General features: G+C 40.9%; 1 protein-coding gene across 1 annotated transcript in view; it reads right to left on the bottom strand.

Annotated features, from left to right (window-relative positions):
- Nucleotides 1-640: 640 nt before the first annotated feature.
- The window catches only part of SRL (sarcalumenin), a 68,993-nt gene continuing 47,946 nt past the window's right edge, over nucleotides 641-21,687 (bottom strand). Inside the window, exons 3-7 of the mRNA XM_044658058.1 lie at nucleotides 16,705-16,803; nucleotides 15,183-15,278; nucleotides 8,852-8,968; nucleotides 7,290-7,523; nucleotides 641-5,844 (exon numbers count right to left, since the gene is read on the bottom strand). Coding sequence (XP_044513993.1) covers nucleotides 5,033-5,844; nucleotides 7,290-7,523; nucleotides 8,852-8,968; nucleotides 15,183-15,278; nucleotides 16,705-16,803 — 1,358 coding nt within the window. The 3' untranslated portion in view covers nucleotides 641-5,032. The remainder of the gene's footprint in view (nucleotides 5,845-7,289; nucleotides 7,524-8,851; nucleotides 8,969-15,182; nucleotides 15,279-16,704; nucleotides 16,804-21,687) is intronic.

Here is a 21,687-nt window from a genome sequence, read left to right on the forward strand (position 1 = left end):
TCATTTTTTTTTTAAACCCTTGTACTTCGGTGTATTGTCTCATAGGTGGAAGATTGGTAAGGGTGGGCAATGGGGGTCAAGTGACTTGCCCAGGGTCAAGCTGGGAAGTGGCTGAGGCCGGGTTTGAACCTAGGACCTCCTGTCTCTAGGCCTGACTCTCACTCCACTGAGCTACCCAGCTGCCCCTGGATTTGCCATTTTTAAAAAAACTTCCTTTTTTCGATTCCATGTAAGAACAATTGCTATCTAACATTTTGCAATTCAGATTCTCTCCTTCCCTCTATAGGTCATAAATAGAAGATTTGCCCTTTTTAAAGGATCACAGACATAAGTTAGAAGAACAACACTGTAGGCTGAATCAGGGATGGCTTGCGTGGATGAGCTAACTGGAAATTAGGAAATCTGTATCTTTATCCCAGTTCTTGGTCTAACTTGCTGTGTGACCCCAGGCATGTCACCTTAATTGATTAATTAATGTCAGGCATTAATCACCCTTAGCATCTTTCAGGGAGTAAGAAGAAGATATTGGGTTAGGGGAGGTGAAGCAGAGGCCTTCCCAATAGCCCTGAATCACATATGTCACATGCATCTTTAAATTTTGGTTCTGTTTTCTGAAAAGAGAGACACAACACACAGGTGGGTTTGCCAAATAAGTAATTTTATTTAAGTGATTGTCATACACAATAACTGTAAAATACTATGACTTTACCCCAGTCCATCAAGGATCATAGAATTTAAAGCTGAAAAGGATCTAAGAGTATCTAATCCACCCCCTCCCCTCATTTTATAGATGAAGAAATGGAGTCCCCTAGAGGTAAAGTGACTTGCCCAAGGTTACACAGAGCGCAAGTAGCAGAGTCAATTTGAAATCAGGTCCTTTGACTTCAAATCCAATGCTCTTTCCTCTACAGCTTCCTGAATGTCTCTCTTAGGATGGAGCAATATGGGATTCTTGTCCAAACATCACTGACAGGAATTTAGGACTGTGGATCACAGGCTATTTCTTTAAAATCAAATACACTAGTTAAGCCAGATTCTCCATAGTATGGCTTAGAATAGTTACCATCTGAGGCAGTCAATGGGAAATGATGCTCCTTGTATGTTCCCATCATAGGCAGGAACTTCTCACTCAACTGCAGTGGAAGGGATGACCTTCTGTACAGGAAGAGTAGGTGACTGCCTACTGGGTCTGACTTGAGGTATTTGGGGCAGGTTCCCTTCCCAGAAATCTCTTCCCAACCTGTCACAGTGCTTGAAATTCCACCATTAGAAATTAATTCCTTTTGGTCTGGAAGGCTTTTTCAAGCAACTAGAATGCAAATGTCTCAAGGAAGTAGAACACCTAAAAGATATCAGTTAATATCCTAGTAAGAATTAGCTAGCAGAAAGCAGGGTCAGGAGAACTGTCATACAGAAGAGGCAATTGATAAGGTGGAATCAAGAGGGGAGAAAGTGGAGTGGTATGGGAGAGAAGAAAGTTTCCTAAAAACAAACTTCTGAATTCACAATTCTGCTGAGAGCTGGGCCTGTCCGTTGAGCTTTCTACCCAAACAACCCAATAATTTAGAAATAATTAGACCAGATCACCTTTTTTCAAAGAGAAATTAATAGCCCTTCTGGACTGCCATTGGAAATCACAAGGTGTTAACAAGAGATCAGCACCCAACCAAAGCTTTTTCCTGAATGTAATCCAGAGACAGAATCTGGCAATGTCTCCCACATATTTGTGATGAAGGGTAGTTGCCAATCACAACCTTTCCACAGCTCATCTTGTACAGTTCCCATCAATGTCTTTCTATAAATTCTCCTCAGAGTATTCACCCAATGGATTGGATGCCTCCCTCTTATTCTTCCTTTTGATTCAATTCTTCTAGTAGCATGTCAACTGGCTGGTCTTTAGGCAAAAATCACATATCAAATAAAACAACTAAATTAATTTTTGTAGATATCTAAGAACTGTGTGATTCTGTGTCCTACCAACAACTCATGCAATAGGGAGGAAAGGGTGCCTTATGCATAGTAGTAATTTAATAAGTGTGTGTTATATGGAATTGAATTGGATGAACATTGGAAAAGGACAAGATCCAGAAGATACTTATGGTTTTCTCTGTATCCCAACATCCAAAGAAGGGTTAAATTTTGTTCAAAGCCCAGCCTCCTCTTACCTCCTCCCCTTGCCAAGCAGAGTACCAGGTATCTAGTAAGAAATTCATAAAAATGTAGACTGACTAAATGGTTTGGTAGGAAAGTGACAGAACAGAAAGAAGGGGGGGGAAGACAGGGAAAAGAAGTGGAATAAAGAAAAAAATAAAGATAGGAAGTGGGGTAGGAGGGAAGATATAAAAGAACACATTGATCATGTAGCTTTTGGAAGTATAAATAGTGTAGGAATTTTATTATTAGCCTTATTCTACCAAAAAAAAAAAAAAAAGAAAGAAAGAACAACAGTGACATCCATATCTATGACAAGGCCTAGACAGTTCTGCCATGATTTATTTATTTATTGTTGCCTCAGCTTCCATAGTGAGCAAAACTGTTACACTGGGAAATTTCCTGTTATCTTGTAAGCTAGAGAGACAGAGGGAGAAGAAAGGGGCTCATAAAGGAAAGAGGACATTAGAATAAAGAAGTCTGAGAAGAAAGTCTAGGGCAAATTCCAAACTTTCTCTTTGTTCGAAGTCACCATTTGTCTAGATGCCCCTGCTTTTCTGGCTAACGCTGTCTCAAATTTGGGTCTGAGCAGGAACTTCCTCTCTGGGCTGCCTTCCCTCTGCCAGGCATTTTCCCTGCCCTTCTCCCACTGCTCCTGCCCTCAGATCCAACCCTAAGGCTGATACGTCCAAGTAGGTTGACCAAGGTGGCTACTGGGGAACTGTGAAGTTTCTAGGGACTTCAGAAATGTATTATTTTCTTTGGAATAGCTTCAACCTCCTTTCAACACCATTATGTCCACACCCATACCCCAGCCCTGGAAAAGCCAAAAGCAATAACCACTACTGAGATACCCCTCTGAGAATGGGCTGCTCCCACAGTGGCTGTTCTCCCAACCAGACCCAACCAGGTCCCAACCAGAGGCCACTTTTCTGTTCACTCAGATCATAGATCCAGAGTTAAAAAAGACCTCAGAGGCCATCCAGTCCAACAACCTAATTTTCCAACTAAAGAAGCTAAGAGAACCCAAGGAAATTGCTTAAGGTCACACAGGTTGTCAGCATCTGAGGCACAATTTGAACCCAGTTCCTCGGACTCCAAACCTGCCATACCAAATGGCTTCCACTGTCTCACCCTGTCAACCTTCCCTTTCTGGCCCACCAAAGTTTTTTTTTTCTCTCCTTTTCCCTCTGGTGTAGGTGAACTCTGGCTTGGAGGCAGAGAAAACCCCACTATCTGCCCCAGGAACAGGGCTGGCCCATTGAGTTAGCAGGATGGTCCACATGACAGGTCCCCAGCATCGCTTACCTCCCTAAATATTATCTCATCTAAGGGCTTCTTCCTTCTGCTCTGAGAGCTGGCCCTCCTCTCTACCTCAGCTCCCTGATGTCCTTGGGGGCCAATCAACCAGGCAGTATTTTCTCAACAAAAAATGTCTGTCTATACATCCTCTACTACATGATTATGTCCATCATCACACACACATGCACACAGATTTATACACACATTTCTATCCACAGCCCATGGCTTTACCACATGCCCTGTCACATGCTGGCTGTAACTGGACATCAGCATGAAGCTGCTATTGAGATGAATGAAGAGCTGGTATTGGTTCTGACTTTAAGCACTTTCCAAGTCAAAGGCAATCATTCCTAATTCGGGATGTTGGTGCATCAGGGGGTGTGGAGGGCAGGACAAAAGAAAGACAGAGAAACTACCACACAGAAGACATCACTCTTTCCCCAACAGCCCCCACGGATAGAACATGGAACGTGTCTCCTCCAAAACTTACAAGAGATAAATTCAAAAAAAGTCCTTATTGAAGAAGGAGCAAGACCCTTGCCATCCTCTTGGAGGCCTATGGGCCTCAGTTAGCTGTCTCTTCCAAAACATGCAAAAGACAAGGACACACTGCAAACCTATTAACCCTCTGAGCTCTCCTCATGCCTTTGCTTGACTGGTAATCCAAGAATGGCATGTAGCAAACTACTTGCATACACTGACTGCCCATTCTCCTCTTTAGCCTGATAGAAAAACTAGGTTTCACGGTGGGCCTGGGTGTAGGGTTGTATTGAGAAGCAATATATCCTTGGGGAAGGGATCCCCAACTACCCTAGGGAGCTTCTCTTCCCTCACTTAATATATGAGGTGCCCAGAGAACCTGTGAATGAGGGGCCTAAGGGAAGAAGACAACAGGCTCTTGAGTTGGATTTGAACATGGGATCAATCCTTGTATCCAAACTCCTTAATGAGTCAGACCCTGACTATCCTCTTCTTGCCCGTGGCCAACCTAAAAGTTGATCACTAAGAATCTATACTTCCTGATACTAGAAAAAGAATGATATTCCTTCTGAATTTTAAGACTGATCATGAAAAGGTCAGGATAGAGAAAATAAAACCAATATTTGACCTTTGAGCCAAGTCCTGGAGTTGGCTTGGGGGAAAGGGTTCTGGTCATGGATCCCCTTCTCTAGCTACTATCCTGACTCTTTCTCCAGTTTTTCAGGAAAAAGAATTTCACTTGCCTCTATTGTATTTGAATATCAACTTTTTTTTCAGTGTATGCAAACTGTCCTCTACCTCTCAAGTCAATGCCAAGGGAAAGCAACTATACCCTACTTTATATTTCTCTGCTTTTGCTCATAGGGAAAATGGGGCCTCCTAATTGAAATAGCAAATACAAAAAGGTCTACAATTCACAGTTTCCATTCTTTTTACTAGGCCCTTGCACCTTTCCCCACAATTGGCCTTCATTAACTCCAAGCCCTCAATAGCTCTTGCCAGTTTGGCTCAAAGGGTTAATAAACCGGGGCTTCTCATACACATAAGACACAAGCTCATTCACCAATAGAAACACAAGAACCAGTTAAACTCCACAGCATTAAGGTTTCCTATAGCGGTTCTTTGGGGTTTCACCACAGCCTGTTTTGTCGCAGTTGAGAGCACCTGGATTCTTCCCCAAACCAATGCTTCCCAGGAGACTGGGAAGCTCATGGGTGATGGCCCGCTCAATCTTCTCCAGAAAGCATCCTCCCATGTAGGAGCACTGCTGAGAAAGCAGCTTGAAACTGGAGATAGGATTGATGCCAAAGAAGTCCTTATAGGCCTCACGATTGGGGAGGTCAAACTTGCTGACATTGGTCTTTGCTAGAATGGTCTTGAAGATGTAGAACTTATCTGGATCCTCCACAATGTCCTTGAAGACCAACTCTCCATCACTAAAGAAAGTCATTTTATCTTTGTAGGTCTGCAAATAGCGGTCAACCAAAAGAGCATGAATGCGTACCCGGATGGCATGCTGACGAATGAAGGCAATCTTATTCTCCATCCTGTTCTCAATCACCTGATTCAGATCTTCCAAGAGGGAGATTTCTTCTTTGAGGAATAACTCGCGGTGAGTGTCAGGCTTGTAGTCCTGGGGCCAAAAGGAGCTGACATAAACTCTTGGGGGTTCTGTGACATTAATGAGAGGGGCCAAGCTCCAAAAGAGGGCTCCGTAAACCCGCATGAGCATCTGGGTGGCCAAATTGTCAGCTTTGTTCAATATTATTCTTATTTGGGATTCACGACCTTTTAGTTGGCGAAAGAGCATTTCTAGCTCCAGACCCACATCTAGTTTGGTTGGGTCAAAGACGACAAAGATGAGGTCAGCTCTGTCAATGAACCACTGGCACACATCATTGAATGGATAACCTTTGGAAAACAGAAGTGAAAGGTAAGATTAAGCTGGCTTTCTCTTCAGCACCATGAACCTCTCTATTATACCAACCTGTAGAAATGAGAGCACTTAGCATCCCCAAGATTTCTAAACACTTTTCCAAAAACCCAAATTCATGCTCTAGCTCCTTCTTTCATACTTCCAACTTTTCTCCTCTATTGAGAGAGGCCCAGAAGAATCTCTTTTAACTCTGACCAAATGCCTAAGTCTCCCAATAGTGTATTCATCCTGAGTAAAGAATGTCCAAAGTCCAGACTCATTGGAAGGTAAATACTATTTCTAAGCAGAGCTCTTTCTGGCCTCTGAACATGCTACAGGACGGAGAGAACATGGGCAATGACTTTGTTGTGGGAGGTAGGAACTGGGGACCTGGAAAAGAAGACCTCAAAGGACATCGCTTCGTCCTCCCACCTGCGCTATAAGAGCATCCTTGCATCATCTGAATAGGTAAGTTACACTCTACAGTGGGAAGTACATCACCTAGTCACCACAAATGCCAGTTTTAGAAACTCTGTTTACATCTGCCTATGATGCCTGGCTGTGGTGGTACCACAAAAGGCTCCCATGCCATAAGCCTATTGTTTGCCCAGCCTTCTGATCCTAACTCTACTATAGAGGTCATTTCAGCTGGGGTAATAGAGACAAGCATTTGTACCAAGGCAAGCTGATTGGGAAGAAGGGAGGGGAAGAAAGGAGTAGAGTGTCTAATCTACTTTTTTTTACATTCTTATTTAATTAATTAATTTAGAGCATTTTTCCATGGTTACAGGGTTCATGTTCTATCCCTCCCCTACCCCTAACCCCCTCCCATACTGGGTTTTACATGTGTCATCGATCAAGACCTGTTTCCATACAGAGTGTCTAATCTTGAATGATTCCTGTAATTCAAGTCCCTGGTTGAATAAAGGGCAAGGTAAGAAGGCCACATGTACAATGGATTCAGTGCTGGTCTTGGAGTTAGAAAGACCTAAGTTCCAATCCTGCTTCCAACATTTCCTAGCTATATGACCACAGACAAGTCACTCAACCTCTCTTGGCCTCAGCTTTCTCATCTGTAAAATGAAAGAGTTGTACTACTAACCAATTGCTATTTTAGGTCAAAACAACTCCAGACTAGATCTCTAGGGATCACTTTGTACCAGATCAGTGCCCCAGAGGGCTAACAAAAACTGCCTTGGAACCAACTTAGCCCTAGAATGGAGGAACAGGGTAGTATAGTGGTCTTGGAGTTAGGAAGACATCTTTGTCTAACTTTGGGCAAAAGTGTTGACTTCTCTGGGCTTCAGTTTCCTCATCTGTGAAGAGAAGATTGGACCAGATGGCTCCCCACCTCAAGGCCCTTCTTGCTAGATATTTGTGATATTCTGATGTATGTAGTATTCCGTTCTCCCTCTCCCCACACACCTTGCCCCCAAAATACCTCGTTCTTGCTGCTTGCGATTTTCAATGATACCCGGTGTGTCCACAAAAGTGACTCTCTCCAAAAGCTTGTGAGGGACTTCAATGCCAATCAGCTTCTCCAAAAAGTTCTGACCAAACTTTTCAAGGGGTGAGAAAGATCGAGCACTGTCAGCAGCCATGACAATGCCCTCGATGGTTTTCAGCTTAGGGCCATGCATGAGGACTGTGAACTCAGAAGTGGTGGGCTCAGCACCTGTGCCAAAAAGAAAGAAGCAATGGAAGGTGTTGTGGACTCTGTATGTATGTGACTATAGGAGCCATTCAAGGGTCACATTTGCCACTAAAAAGTGTCCCTGTGTTTGATGAGTCACTAATCTGTCATTTCTACTGCTACAGTATCTGTCTTTAATATTTCTTCTTGTTTTCCATATTCTGCTTATCCCCACTCTGGTCTTGGCCTCTGACCTCTCACCCCATCTATTACAATAGCTTCCTGACTGACCTCCTTAAGGAAAAAGCAATTCCTGACTAGAGTCAAGGAGATGAAAAGAAAGTTAGCATGAACCCCAAGCTAGTCTGGAGTGGTAGTGGGGAGACTAGGAAGATTTTGGTGGGAAAGAGAGTTTTATAGAACCAGGATGCAAGGATCTGAGCCAGGAGTTCAGGAGACATTGCTAAAGCTAAGACCAGAGTTAGGGAATCAAGCTCAGGAAGCCAAAATACAGGGGTGTCAGGAAGTTGACCATTGTAGACTTGGACTTGGACCCAGAACCTCAGACTTTTTATTGTGACTGCTGGTGTTCACCATCTATAACTCTTAATGGCATTGTGGTTATGGGTGGAGTCTGTTCAGGTGGATTGATCTGCTAGATGTTTAAAAATAAGAATTTTTTTTGACAGAACATGCCCCATTGACATCATTGGCTACATCAACTAAGATGATGAACCATTCCATATTAAAAAAAAAAAAAGTTGAAACACACCTGTTCATCAGGCCTCTAAATTTATAGGAGTGTTTCTCAACCTAAATGACACAACCTAAAACATATTTTCATTTAGGCAGTACCAGATCTAGAAAAACATCTTTCACTCATTACTCCTTTATAGCTAGATCAAAATGTATGCCTCCTAGAAGTTCATCTGAGTAAATGACAACTCTTCTGGCCAACTGGTCCATTAAGTCAGATATCCATATATTGGAATGTCAATCCAAAATGGTAATGTCGTCAAGAGTTCTTTTGTCATGGCAAGGCATTGGCATTTTGCTTTTTTCTTTTAATTAACAGCACTGGTAGACAGTAAGATAAATCCATTCTTCCAGTTCTTTTCTAAGAATTTCCACAAGGCTACTACATCTGACTTGGCCACTGAGTAGATCTTCAGGCCTTGGAATTGAGTTGATTACATTAACAAACAGCCTTTGCTAAATCAACTTTTCTGCCTCAATCATACTAAACACATCCCAGTAATCCTCAATGCCTTATAAAGTCTATTGTATATAGTAGATGCTTAAGAAATGTTTGAAAAATGATACAGTTTCCAAACACTGACAATCACATCATAAGACAAGATCTCAGTTACCCGTGTAGAGCTGATAACGAGTATCTTCAAGCCCAAGGAGATAATTTATCATGGTGGATTTGCCAACACTCCATGGTCCCAGGAAAAGCACCATTGGCTTGGAAGTGATCTCCCCATCTATAAGAAACAGAAATCAGAAATTAAGGTGAACAAACAACAGTGTTTTCCATTAGATGAGCAGCATTTTTAATAGAAAATTTATATTTTATGTTATTTATATTATACATATTTTAATATAATTTATATTAAATAATATTTAATTGAATACAATGAAATTTTAAATAGATTCTTATGTATCAAACATTCTACCTTGACAAGCTAATTGAGTTGCAAAATTCTAGATCTAAGGAAACAAAGGTGTGGTGGGGTTAGAGATTCTTATTGCATCCCAGTGGACAGATTTGCAAAACATGAAGGCACATCTCCAGGGCATGGGCTTTTTACCCAGCGAAACTAACCATATACTTTCAGGGGAAAGTATGGGCATTCAACAAAATTGAAGAATTCCAAGTTTTTGCACAAAAGAGACCGGGACTAATTGGAAAGTTTGACACTCAACCACAGATATCAAGAGAAAAATGATGAAAAGGTAAATAAGAAACAGAGGGAAAAGAAAGAAAACTCATAGTCTTTTAAGCTTGACTCTTTAAGGGCATAAATAAGATCTAATTATCTGTATTACTAGGTGGAGAAATGCTATGTATAATTCCCTGTAGTGAACTCTATACACTATTATAATATTCACTATTATAGCAACCAGAAGAATAATTCATAGGGAGAGGACAGGATACTAAATGGTCTAAGATGACATGGGGGGTGGGAAAGAGGGGAGGAATAGTAGGGGACACCAAGAAAAATCCAAGTAAATAAGAAAAATAAGGTATTCTATTACACACAAAGAGGGCATGGGAAGGGGAGGGGATAAATACTACCATAAGAAGGAGAGGAAGAGAGCATTAAGAGGTAATAATCAAACCTTACTCTCAGTATAATCAACCCGGAGAAGGAAGAGTAGCTTTATTATCCATCTGGATAAAAAACTCCATCTAACCCTACTGAGAAAGTCAGAAGGGATAAACCAAAGGGAGCAGGGGAGTGGGGAGGCCAAAAAGGGAGGGAAGAAGAAGGGGGAGGGAATTCATTCGGTCTTTAAAAAAACAAAAATAAGGGAACAACAAGGGAGGGGACAGAAAGGGAAATCAATCAAGAGAGGGGATAAGGGATACTGGCTGAAAGCAAACCACTGGTGTAAAAGAAAATAGTACAATAAGAAGGAGTGGGTCTAGGGGAGGATACAAAAAATGTCAGTGAATACACAACTAACAATTGTAACTCTGAATGTGAACGGGATGAACTCACACATAAAACGGAAGCAAATAGCAGAGTGGTTCAGAAACCAAAATCCTACCATAGGTTGTCTACAAGAAACACATATGAGGCGGGTAGACACACACAAATTCAAGGTTAAGGGTATGAGCAAAATCTTTTGGGCATCAAATGAGAAAAAGAAGGCAGGAGTGGCTATCATGATCTCTGACAAAGCCAAAGTAAAAATAGGTATGATTAAAAAAGACAGGGAAGGTCATTACATCCTGATTAAAGGCAGTATAAACAATGAGGAAATAACACTGCTCAATATATATGCACCAAGTGGTATAGCATCCAAATTCTTAAAGGAGAAACTGGCAGAGCTCAAGAAGGAAATAGATAGTAAAACCATAATAGTGGGAGATCTAAATATTCCTCTTTCAGATCTAGATAAATCAAACCAAAAAATAAATAAGAAAGAGGTAAGAGAGATGAATGAAGTCCTAGAAAAATTAGATCTAATTGATATGTGGAGAAAAATAAATAGGGACAAAAAGGAATACACCTTCTTTTCAGCTGCACATGGTACATTTACAAAGATTGACCATGTAATAGGGCATAGAATCATGGCAAACAAATGCAAAAGAGCAGATATAATAAATGTAACCTTCTCAGATCATAATGCGATAAAAATAATAATCAGTAAGGGCACCTGGACAGGCAAGTCAAAAACCAATTGGAAATTAAACAATATGATTCTTCAAAACCAAATTGTCAAAGAAGAAATCATAGACACAATCAACAATTTCATTGAAGAGAATGACAATGATGAGACATCCTACCAAACTATGTGGGATGCAGCCAAGGCAGTACTCAGGGGGAAATTTATATCCTTGAGTGCATATATTAACAAATTAAGGAGGGCAGAGATTAACGAATTGGGCATGCAACTCAAAAAATTAGAAAGCGAAAACTAAATTAGAAATACTAAAAATTAAGGGAGAAATTAATAAAATTGAAAGTAAAAGAACTATTGAATTAATAAATAAGACTAGAAGCTGGTACTTTGAAAAAACAGATAAAATAGACAAAGTACTAGTCAATCTAATAAGAAAAAGGAAAGAAGAAAACCAAATTGACAGTATAAGAGATGAAAAGGGAGACCTTACCTCTAATGAAGGGGAAATTAAGGCAATCATTAAGAACTATTTCGCCCAATTATATGGCAACAAATATAACAATTTAGGAGATATGGATGAATATCTACAAAAATATAAACTGCCTAGATTAACAGCAGAAGAAATAGAATACCTAAATAATCCCATATCAGAAATAGAAATTGAACAAGCCAGGGCATGGGCTTTTTCAAGGAGATGAAAGGGGGCGGGAAATAGTAATAGAGCACACAGCAACTACCTCCCTCCCTATCTCCTATCTACTTATTCTGTTTGCCTTAGAAGGGTCTCTGATTGCAGGCCTCTGTAGAAGAACCCAATGGACCTTTGGTAGTGAAAGAGCAACGATACAGGGAGAATATCCACGCCATGAGAAGGAGTTTAAGGCCTAAGTAAAACCAAACCTGGCTACTTCACCCCTTGCCCTAGCATTTGCAGCCTTGGGAAGGGGCCCCAGAAGCCCCACCTATTACTGAATAGATCAGTATCTGTGAGTGAATGACCTTTGCCTGGTCTCCAAGTAGAAGTAACCAAAAACCAAACTGCCAGGTGAGCTCTCTCTCTCCTGGGCTGAGAGACAAGAGTCAGAGGCTTCAAGCCCTAAAGTCTCTGCCTTTGGAGGGGGCTGGGTCAGGGGAGCAAATGTAATGTACAGTCTAAGATATCTGCAAGTAATGATTTTACTTTTATTAACTTTTATCTAATCTCATCAAATGCCCTATAAATTAATGTTCTTCCTGGAGCACAGATCATAAAACAGACCTCTCTCCTCCAGCAGAGAGGCTGGTATTCCTGGGACAGGAGGGTGCCCACACTGTCCATTGGGTCACTTTGTCAATTATTTTTGCTTCATCGTTTAGCTTTGTTGCAAAGAAGGGTTCAGTCTGGTGTGAGAGTACGCTAGGGGTATGTCTGGAAACAACTGATATGTAAGAACAAAAACCATTCGAAAATAAAAATTAAGGATTTCAGGAGAGATGAACTAATGGGACAAGTGCAAGGGAAGTGATCAAGAAATAGAGCCTTGAGATTTGCGGAAGCACAAATTTGCATCCTAGACCCAGAGAGAAGCTGCCAATGAAAGTTCCGTCCATGTGACCCAGAGGAGCAGGGAAGTTGGTGATGCCCAGAGCTCCCCTGAGTGTCGAGTGAATCACATTACAGCCTGAGTGCTGCAAATGGTATCTATAAAATGTTTTTTTAGAAAAAGGAAAGAAAGAAAAGGAACTAGAGTAAGACCTCCAACACATTGGCTCAATCTCCTATAAGAAACATGGGAAAGTCACACAAAATAAAAAGACATGATTGTGTTACAAACTGTATCCTTGGGAAAAGTGCCCATATTGGTAAGATCACAGGTGCATTGAAGTAAGATCCACAGTCTTTTGTTAAGGAATCCTAGTGAAATAAAATGGTGTGATAGAAATAGCACTGGACAGGGTCAGAAGATCTGGGTTTGAGCCCCAATTCTTCAACCTACTAGAAATGTTTCCTTAGGCAAGATATATAATACTTAGAATTCTCATTTCCTTCATCTGTTAATGGGAATAATGATAACACTCTAACTTACAGGATCATGAGGAAAGAACTCTATGAAATGGAAAATAATTTAGAAATATGAACATGTCCTTAATTAACTTTGAAGATTGTTATTGAGGAAGAGAACAATAAATTCTCATGAATATCATTTAGTGTTCCTGTTGGAAACAGAAAACCCAATTGGATGGACCATGGAACTGATCCAATATGGTAGTTCTATAGTCCAGTTTTCTTTTGTGGAACAACTGTTCCATTAAAAGAATATAGAAGAGAAAAACTTCAATATGTCACTGAAGACTGGGTCACATGGGAAGTAGGAGCTCTTATGTAAATCTAGGAGTCAGGGAAGCCTTCCTCAGAAAGCCTGCCTCAGCCTGGCTTTCTCTTCCATAAAACGAAAGGGGTTAGACTAGATCAGTGGTTCCCAAACTTTTTTGGCCTACCACCCCCTTTCCAGAAAAAATATTACTTAGCCCCCTGGAAATTAAATTTTTTTTAGATTTTTATAGCAATTAATAAGAAGGATAAATGCACCTATGGCCATCACCGCTCCCCTGGATCTCTGCAGTGCCCACCAGGGGGCGGTGGCACCCACTTTGGGAATCACTGGACTAGATGATTGCTAAGTTCCCCTTTAACTAAAAATCCTATGATTGAGTTTCTGATCTGTAGGACATAAAGTTCTTGTCTTTCTGCTTCAATCTTTACTGATCTCTTCTTTCTCTGAACTCCTACAAAAGAGTCTTGTTTTAGAGTCAGAGAACCTGGGTTCAAATTATGCCTGCCATTTAACACCTGTGTGATCTTGGCAAGCAATTACCATAACCTCTTCCAGGCTCAGTTTCCTCATCTGTAAAAGTGGACTGGACTAGATGGTCTCTGAATGCCCTTTCAGTTCTAGGATCCTATGATCCCATGCTCTTATAATTCTGCTGCCCTAAGAATCAATAAGTAGCATGCAGTTCAGGATTCAAGTGATGGCTATATATGGCTTTGGAAGACAGAAAAGGCTTCTCAAAAGCCTTCTAGACTTGTTTTTAAAGGGCCCCACAGCAGCATGGATCAACTCCTGACTTCTGGATTCAGGGCTGCTGCACTGGAGAGATTCAGACTGTCCAGAACTCCTGCCCTCCCAGGCACTTTTTGTAGGATAGGGACTATTCAGCCCAGTGCTGCTGGGTAAAGGGACAAGTTGAAATAAGAGTTTCTGTCCCCCCCCAAAAAAAATTTCCTATAATGAATGGGAATTCCATCTTATTCCCTTCCCTCTCCCACAATGGGTAGTATCTTGCAGAGAGCAAGTGCTTTTAAAAAATGTGTTGGTAGAGTTGTATGTATGATATAGATGTTACTTAAAAACCATGTACCAAAGCTAAGGGTTCAGTCCATGTCACATGTTTCCCTGTATACTGCACTAAACATATAATAATTCATCAATAAGCAGGGATCGACTGACCTACAGGAAGAGATATACTGTATCAACCTGAAAGAAGGGTGAGACTACTAAGGAATGTCTGTCTCATTTGGGTGGAAGAAAGAATCTGCTTTCAGAAGAGATTCTGTAACTCCCCACTCACTCCCAGGGTAGCTCACATAAAGAAAGTCCTTCTGTTTTTAGACACAGCCCAGTGAAACTGAGGGAACATGAACTCTGGGTTCCTAGGCTTGCTTTCTGAGAGACTATAATTAGAATTGTTCATTGGAGAATGAAGTTCGGGTAGGGGACACTGTTGTTTCAGCTTTTTTTCACCAGAGGGCATGAGAGCCATAGTAATATCAAAGTAGGAGACACTGGAGACTGGCAGGAGAAGCATGCCAGAGGAATGCCAGGGGCCAGGAAGAGGAAAGTGAAGTCCAAAAGGAAAATTCTCACCTCAAATCCCTGCTCTCTGCTTCCCTAGCCTCTGGTCAATGGCATTATTGATGCAGGCACTTAGAATCAGAACCCAATCTGGAGTTATCCCTTTTGGAAGCCAACTGACCTGCCCCACAGAAGGATGAACTGAGGGTAGAAGTAAAAAGTGAATTTCTGTACCTACAGGCATCTCATAAAATCATACCCATGATTAGATTGTAAAGGAAACTGACTTCAGTTTAGGGGTTAGCAACTTGAGTGATTAATGAAGTAGAACTTCTGACCTTGTACCTCTGGGCTTCATTTCTGGGTAGGACCCCCTAAGGACATCCCCTTGGGCTCAGATCTCTAAGCAGGATACTGGTAAAGGAAGGAGAGGAGTGGCTAAGGTTGCCTGACCACCCCATGAGCCTTAGGACTCTTGCCCCAGGACCTTTCATATGATCAGGCTTACCTGTAATCTCATGCTGCCTCAGTTCATTGTACTTGTAGGACTGCTCCAGGGGTTTGATGGAAGAATGGTAGATCTTTCTTAACCGCTGCATCACCCCTAGTTACCAGGGAGGAAAAAAGAAAAGGGTCAAAAGAGATAAGCTCCAAACTGCTTTAATATGCCATCTTAAAGTCCTCCTGACCCAACCAGAACAAACCAGTCCTCTGGATGACTGCATTATACCTACTTTGCCAACTGCTGTGGTTTTCCAGGTAGCCCTACTCTATGTATTAATGCTACTTATTTGCACAGATGGAGGGTAGAGGGTCATTATAACCACATTCTTCATCCCAATGATGTAAATTCCCAACTAGCAATTGCATTGCCACACAAAGAATAATATCATTTTTCAAGCCAGAAAGGCATTTACTCCATCCCTCTGCCTCTGAGCCAAACCTTCTCAAAAGCCTCCTAGATCTATTTTTAAGATCTCCCCAGCAGTGTGATCCAATCCTGGACTTCTGAATTAAAGATTCCACTGGAGAGGCCCAGCCTACCTGGAGTTCCTGCCTAGCCAGCACCCGTTTGTGGGATGGGTACCTTTCAGTCCAGGCCTTCTGAAGAATGGAGCAGTTTAACTTAACAGCTTCTGTGCCCCAAAGTAAATGGGAATTCTATTTACTTCTTTCCATCTCTCACACCACGATGAGGTTGCAAAGTCAGAATTCAGTAGAAGGATTACTTAACATAATAAAAAGTTTAGGAAATCAGCTTCTGGAAAACATTGCTGAATACTTTGTGAAATGTTTCTTGTCTTCTTAGCAGACCAAACTAAATTCAGCTGAGCATTTAAGGCATCAGAACAGACCATCCAGCTTCCTGGCCAGTAAAAGTTTCCCCCTCTGACATCACATAGCACTTTTCTAATGAACTCACCATATAATAATATATATTATGGTTATATCCCTTTAGTAGACTGCACATGTTCTGAAGGTATAGAACACTGTACCCAGGCATTCTCTCCCTACTGTCCTCATGGAGCCAACAATGTTTCTAGTTCCGACATCTTGAAGGAGATCAAAATGACTCTAGGGCCAAATCAATCACTGGACATTCTAAGCCCAATTCTTGATTGATTGATTGAATAACAATTGTCAGGACAAATCACAGAAGTCCCCTAAATGAAGATGCTTCCAATGCCACCATAGAGATTGTCACAGATCTCCCCAGGAATGTGCTATGCATATTCCCACTTGCCCACCCTTGCTTTTATAGTGTTCCCCCAACCTGGAATACCCTCCCTTATCCTATCAGCCTATCTAAAGTACGAATTCATCTTTCAGAATCCAGCTTAATGAAGATAAGTTGTCTCCATGGTCTTGAGTGATTTATTTATTATAAATTTCCTCAAAATTTGTAGACATGGCCCCAGATCACATTGACTTGCATGTAGCTCTGATATGTATACTTCCCATAAGTCATTGTTGGACAGTCTTTCCTCTCCTTGAAATTCATCCCACTCTCACAGGCTTTCTCTCCTTACCTGAAAAGTCATCAGCTGGCTTGTCCTCTTTTAGCATCAGGGTTTCCTCTATATGAGAACGGTCCCTTACAGGTGCTTCACTTACATCCTCTGTCTCTTCTGGGAAGAAATAGCAGGACATTAGTGTCTCAGGCATGAGATCAGTCCTCCCCAGAAATTATACCCAAGTCTCTGGGAGCGTCTCCCTGTCCCCCTTCTTCTTATGCCTTCTCTCTTTGGCCAGCTTTGGCCCTTTCATTCTCAAAAGGGACAACTGAAAAAAGTGACAGAGAGCATTGTGGACTGGGCAGAGATGAGCACTGATTCCCCACACCTTGTCTAGGCTGATTTCAGAGACACTATTCCCCCACATAGATAAGACACCTGCCCAACTACACTTAAAGGTCCTACAGGGCAGCAGTAATAAACTGAAATTAATCCCTACAGGACACATAAGTTCATATCTATGTTGTATTATAGTTTTTATTTACTTTCTTAAACATTTCCCAATTATGTTTTAATCTGGTTCTAACTGTACATGGGGGTTTTCCAGGCCCATTCAGCCTACAGCCCTTGACATGTACCCTGTCTCATACTTCTTTTATATTCCCTACATCATTAAGCACTGAGTTGCTGACACCCTAGGAACAAAACAGATCTCTATCCTACAAGTTGTACCCTAGAATCCCAGTGTTGAAATCACCTATAGGTCATCCATGAGCCTTACCTGAAGCAGTAATCCCTGCTACAAAACTTTAATTATATTTGTGTTGACAGAATTTAACCTGTGAATTTTGTGACTGTGTTAGTAAAGGTGAGAATGGGATTAAGGCTGAAAAGTGGAGAGAAGTTCAAAATTCAACCGGTAGTTGTCCCACCCTAAGTGCCACATAACTTCTGGGTTTGAGATGGCAGATAATATATAGCAAACCTAAGAAGAGCCCAGGATCATACCCCAATTAGGCACAGCAGGTTACTGGGAAACCAATTAAACCTTGCACAGAGGAATAAATCCAGTCAAGCAGTGAAGGAACCAATATAGCTAGATACAGCAGATAGAGGATAAACAAATAATAATACCTTATATTTATAAGCCATTGAAAGGTTTACAGAATGCTCTGCTCAGAAAAATTCTGTGAGGTTGGCTAGGTACTGTGGGCAGAGAAGAGCTAATATCACTGGGTAGAGTATGTAAAGGAAGTTTGACATTGAGCATGGCAGCAGCTACTACTACTCAAAACTACAATAGCTGATATTTATATAATGATTTAAGGCATGCAAAGCATTTAAAAAAAATTTAAACCCTTACCTTCTGTCTTAGAATCAATACAAAGTATTATTTCTAAGGCAGAAGAGTGGTAAGACCTAGTTAAGTAATTTGCCCAGGGGCACACAGCTAGGAAATGTCTGAAGCCAGAGTTGAACCCAAAACCTTCCATCTCTATGCCTACCTCTCAATCCATTGAACTATCTTGCTGCCCCCATTTGCAAAGCATTTTATGAATAATTTCTCATTTTATCTTCACAACAACCCTGGGAAATTGGTACTGTTATTACGCCCATTTTACAGATGAGAAAACTGAAGCAGCCAGAGCTTAAGAGATTTGCCCAGGTTTATACAACTAGTTAAATGTCTGAGGCCAGATTGGAAGCTGGGTCTTCCTTACACCACTTAATGCAGAAGGTAGAATGCACACAGTAGGCAAAGGGGGACTAACCCAGAAAGACATAGCAGACAAAAGGAAAGAAATATACATCTTATCTTACAAGTTGTGTGACCGGGGCAAGATATTTAAACCATCTAAGCCTCAGTTTCCTCATCTATGTAGGATCTTATGGTGTGAGCACATTGGATAAGAAGGAAACCAATACATACCAATATAGTGAAGAGAATTAAAACAATAGAACCAGGCACTAAGAGAACAAATGTCCCCAAGGATATTGGGCAGCAAAAGGAACCTGCAGAGCTGAATCTACCAAAGTGCCTAAGTAAGGAAGGATCAGTCAAGCAACAAATATTCATCCCATTTATACCCAGAATGGCTTCTAGACAAGTAGAACTGACCTTGTCCCAGACCTTTCAGAGCCAAAATAGGTCCACCTTGATCACTTGAGGATATCAAAGGGTAGAGAGGCCACAGGAAAGCCTTGTTTCCACTGGTCCTAGATTTGCAACTGAAAAGTTCTAGGAAGGCACAAACTTCTCTATTTGGGCCCACAAAGGAGGTAGGGTTTAATCTTAGTAAATAAAGACTAACTCATTTTATTCCAATAAGGTATGTGCCTGAAAAGTTGTAGATAAATGTCTGATTTCAGGGGACTGACAATGAATTGTACCTAATACCTTTTAGCAGAGAGGTGGTGAACAAGGTATACATTTTTCAGACATAGCCAATGACTTGATTTTTCTAATTTAGCAAATTTCCTTGGTAGAAAGGAGGATTCTGAAAGGAGCAGAACCAGGAGAACATTATACACAGAGACTGATATACTGTGGTACAATCAAATGTAATGGACTTCTCTACTAGCAGCAATGCAATGATCCTAGACAATTCTGAGGGACTTATGAGTAAGAATTATGGAAGGAGAAACACAGAAGAAAAACAACTGCTTGATCATATGGGTTATTGGAGATATTGACTCTAAATGATCACCCTAATGCAAATATCAATAATATGGAAATAGGTTCTGATCAATGACACATGTAAAACCCAGTGGAATTGCACAAGAGGGGGTTGGAGGAGGGGAGGGAAAGAACATGAATCTTGTAACCATGGAAAAATATTCTAAATTAATTAATTAAATAAAATGGGGAAAAAAGGAGGATTCTACTGGACATAGGAAAGAGTCATTAAGAAGCTATAGCAATGGGGGAAAAAAAACTATCCAGCATTGATAAAACATCCCCCAACCCTAAGAAAAAAAGTTATATATAAAGAAAATTCTATTTTAGGCCTAAAGAGATAATGTTCCTGAAAAAAAACCTACAGGAAAGCTTTTTGGGTCTTATGATCACTCCAATTTTTTCCATTCTGTAAACTTAGATTTTTATAGAGCTATTTAAAGTGGGGTCCATCTGAACATTTAGATGAAAAAAAGGTTAATCCTGTTACTGAAGTTTTGAGACATATTTCCCTAAAAACCTCTTCCCTTCTAAGTCTTCCCATACTATCAATCCATACCACTCACCTATCTACCTTCCCATTGCCACCCTGTAGAGGTGGTTGCCTCTGCTGGGTGACTTACTTCCCTCTCATGCAAACCCAATCTTTCATCCCTGATGTGGTTTCTGCATGTGGACAGACATAGGACTCCCAACAGGCCAAGGGTGTGGTGAGGCTCAAATGAGATAATGGATCTAAAACACCATATGTACCTTAAAGAGCTATATAAATGAGTTATTATTATTAGCATACAGTCACCAGCCCTCCAGTCTGGTGATGACCTTATCCCATGAGCCTTCTGCCTACTGCCCTCCTGATGAGCTCAAGCAATGATTATAAAAAAATAAGGCACATGCTGGTATACCTTTAACAACAGGGTTAGCATGGGAAGGGGGAAGAAAGAAATGTAAACACACACCTTTAAGTTAAATTTGCATTATTAACACTTTCTTAAGTCTGGGTAATAAACAAGACAATAAATTAAGCCCTGATTTGTAAGGACTGACAATTTCTGAAGTGTTAAAAAATTTAACAATGGCTAGCAAGCTGGTTAGAGCGAGTCCAGAACATTTCAGTTGCAGGCCCAGTCCAATGTATCTGCTTTTGCCACATGGCACTTAAGCCCCTTTTGCCAATAATATCTCCTGTTCACCTTCCTGTGATGTCATCCAGTGCCCATTATTAAGATCATTCATACAAAAAGGCATTTTCTTGGGATGATGCCTGTTAAAATGCAAATATGTTACTAGGAATGGGAGTTATTCTACCTTCTCCTCACCTACCTGTCTGTAAACACCCATTAACACAGGAGCAAGGATAAGTTCATAACAATAGGTAGTTGTAGGGCTGGAAGTCAGAAAACAGTCCCAAAACATTTGGAGCCCAGAATAACTGAAGCAGCTGAAAGGAGAAATTCTGTGATCTGTGCATTCATTCTGAAGAGAAGCAGGAGATTGGGAAGGGAATGTGACTGTGGGGAAGTTAGAGCAAAGGAACCTTTCTCATTGACTCCTTTTTCCTTTTGAAATCTTGTGCTCAAAGAGTCTCAAGAGATTTATTTAAGTTCTACATTGCCAATACATCTGTACATCGGAACACAGATAGAGACAATCAGAGTGGTCTGCCACTCTGCGCCCCCCACCCCCATGAATGCAGCCAAATGACTACCTCACACTGCTTTCCTTGACAAATGTACAAAGCTATGTCAATTGGGGAATGGCTGAACAAATTGTGGTATATGGAATACTATTGCGCTATAAGAAATAATAAACAGGATGATTTCAGAAAAAACTGGAAAGACTTCCATAAACTGATGCAGAATGAAATGAGCAGAACCAGGAAAACATTGTACACAGTAACACCAAAATTGTAGATCAGCTGTGAAAACTTGACTACTCTCAGCAATGCAATGATCTGGGACAATTTTGAAGGAGTTATGACTGGGATTGCCATCCACCTCCAGAGAAAGAACTGTTGGAATCAGATGGATGAGGATCAAAGAATACTATCTTTTATATCAGTGTATTTACAGTTTTATTTTAGGGTTTTGGTTTTATATGAGTGTGCTCTTATAGCAATGACTAATAAAGTATGTTTTGCATGATGATACATGTATGGCCCAGACCTTTCTATCTCCCAGCTGCAAGAGGGAAGGGAGGGAAGGAGATTGTTTGGATCTTATAATTTTGGAAAACATGTGTTGAAAATTATTTTTATATATAATTGGGAAAATAAAAATTCTTTTAATTTTTTAAAAAACATTCAAAGCTGGGGGCAGCTGGGTAGCTCAGTGGATTGAGAGTCAGGCCTAGAAATAGGAGGTCCTAGGTTCAAATCCAGC

The sequence above is a fragment of the Gracilinanus agilis genome, chromosome 1 (genome assembly GCF_016433145.1).
Source record: "Gracilinanus agilis isolate LMUSP501 chromosome 1, AgileGrace, whole genome shotgun sequence".
NCBI classification, from domain to species: domain Eukaryota; kingdom Metazoa; phylum Chordata; class Mammalia; order Didelphimorphia; family Didelphidae; genus Gracilinanus; species Gracilinanus agilis.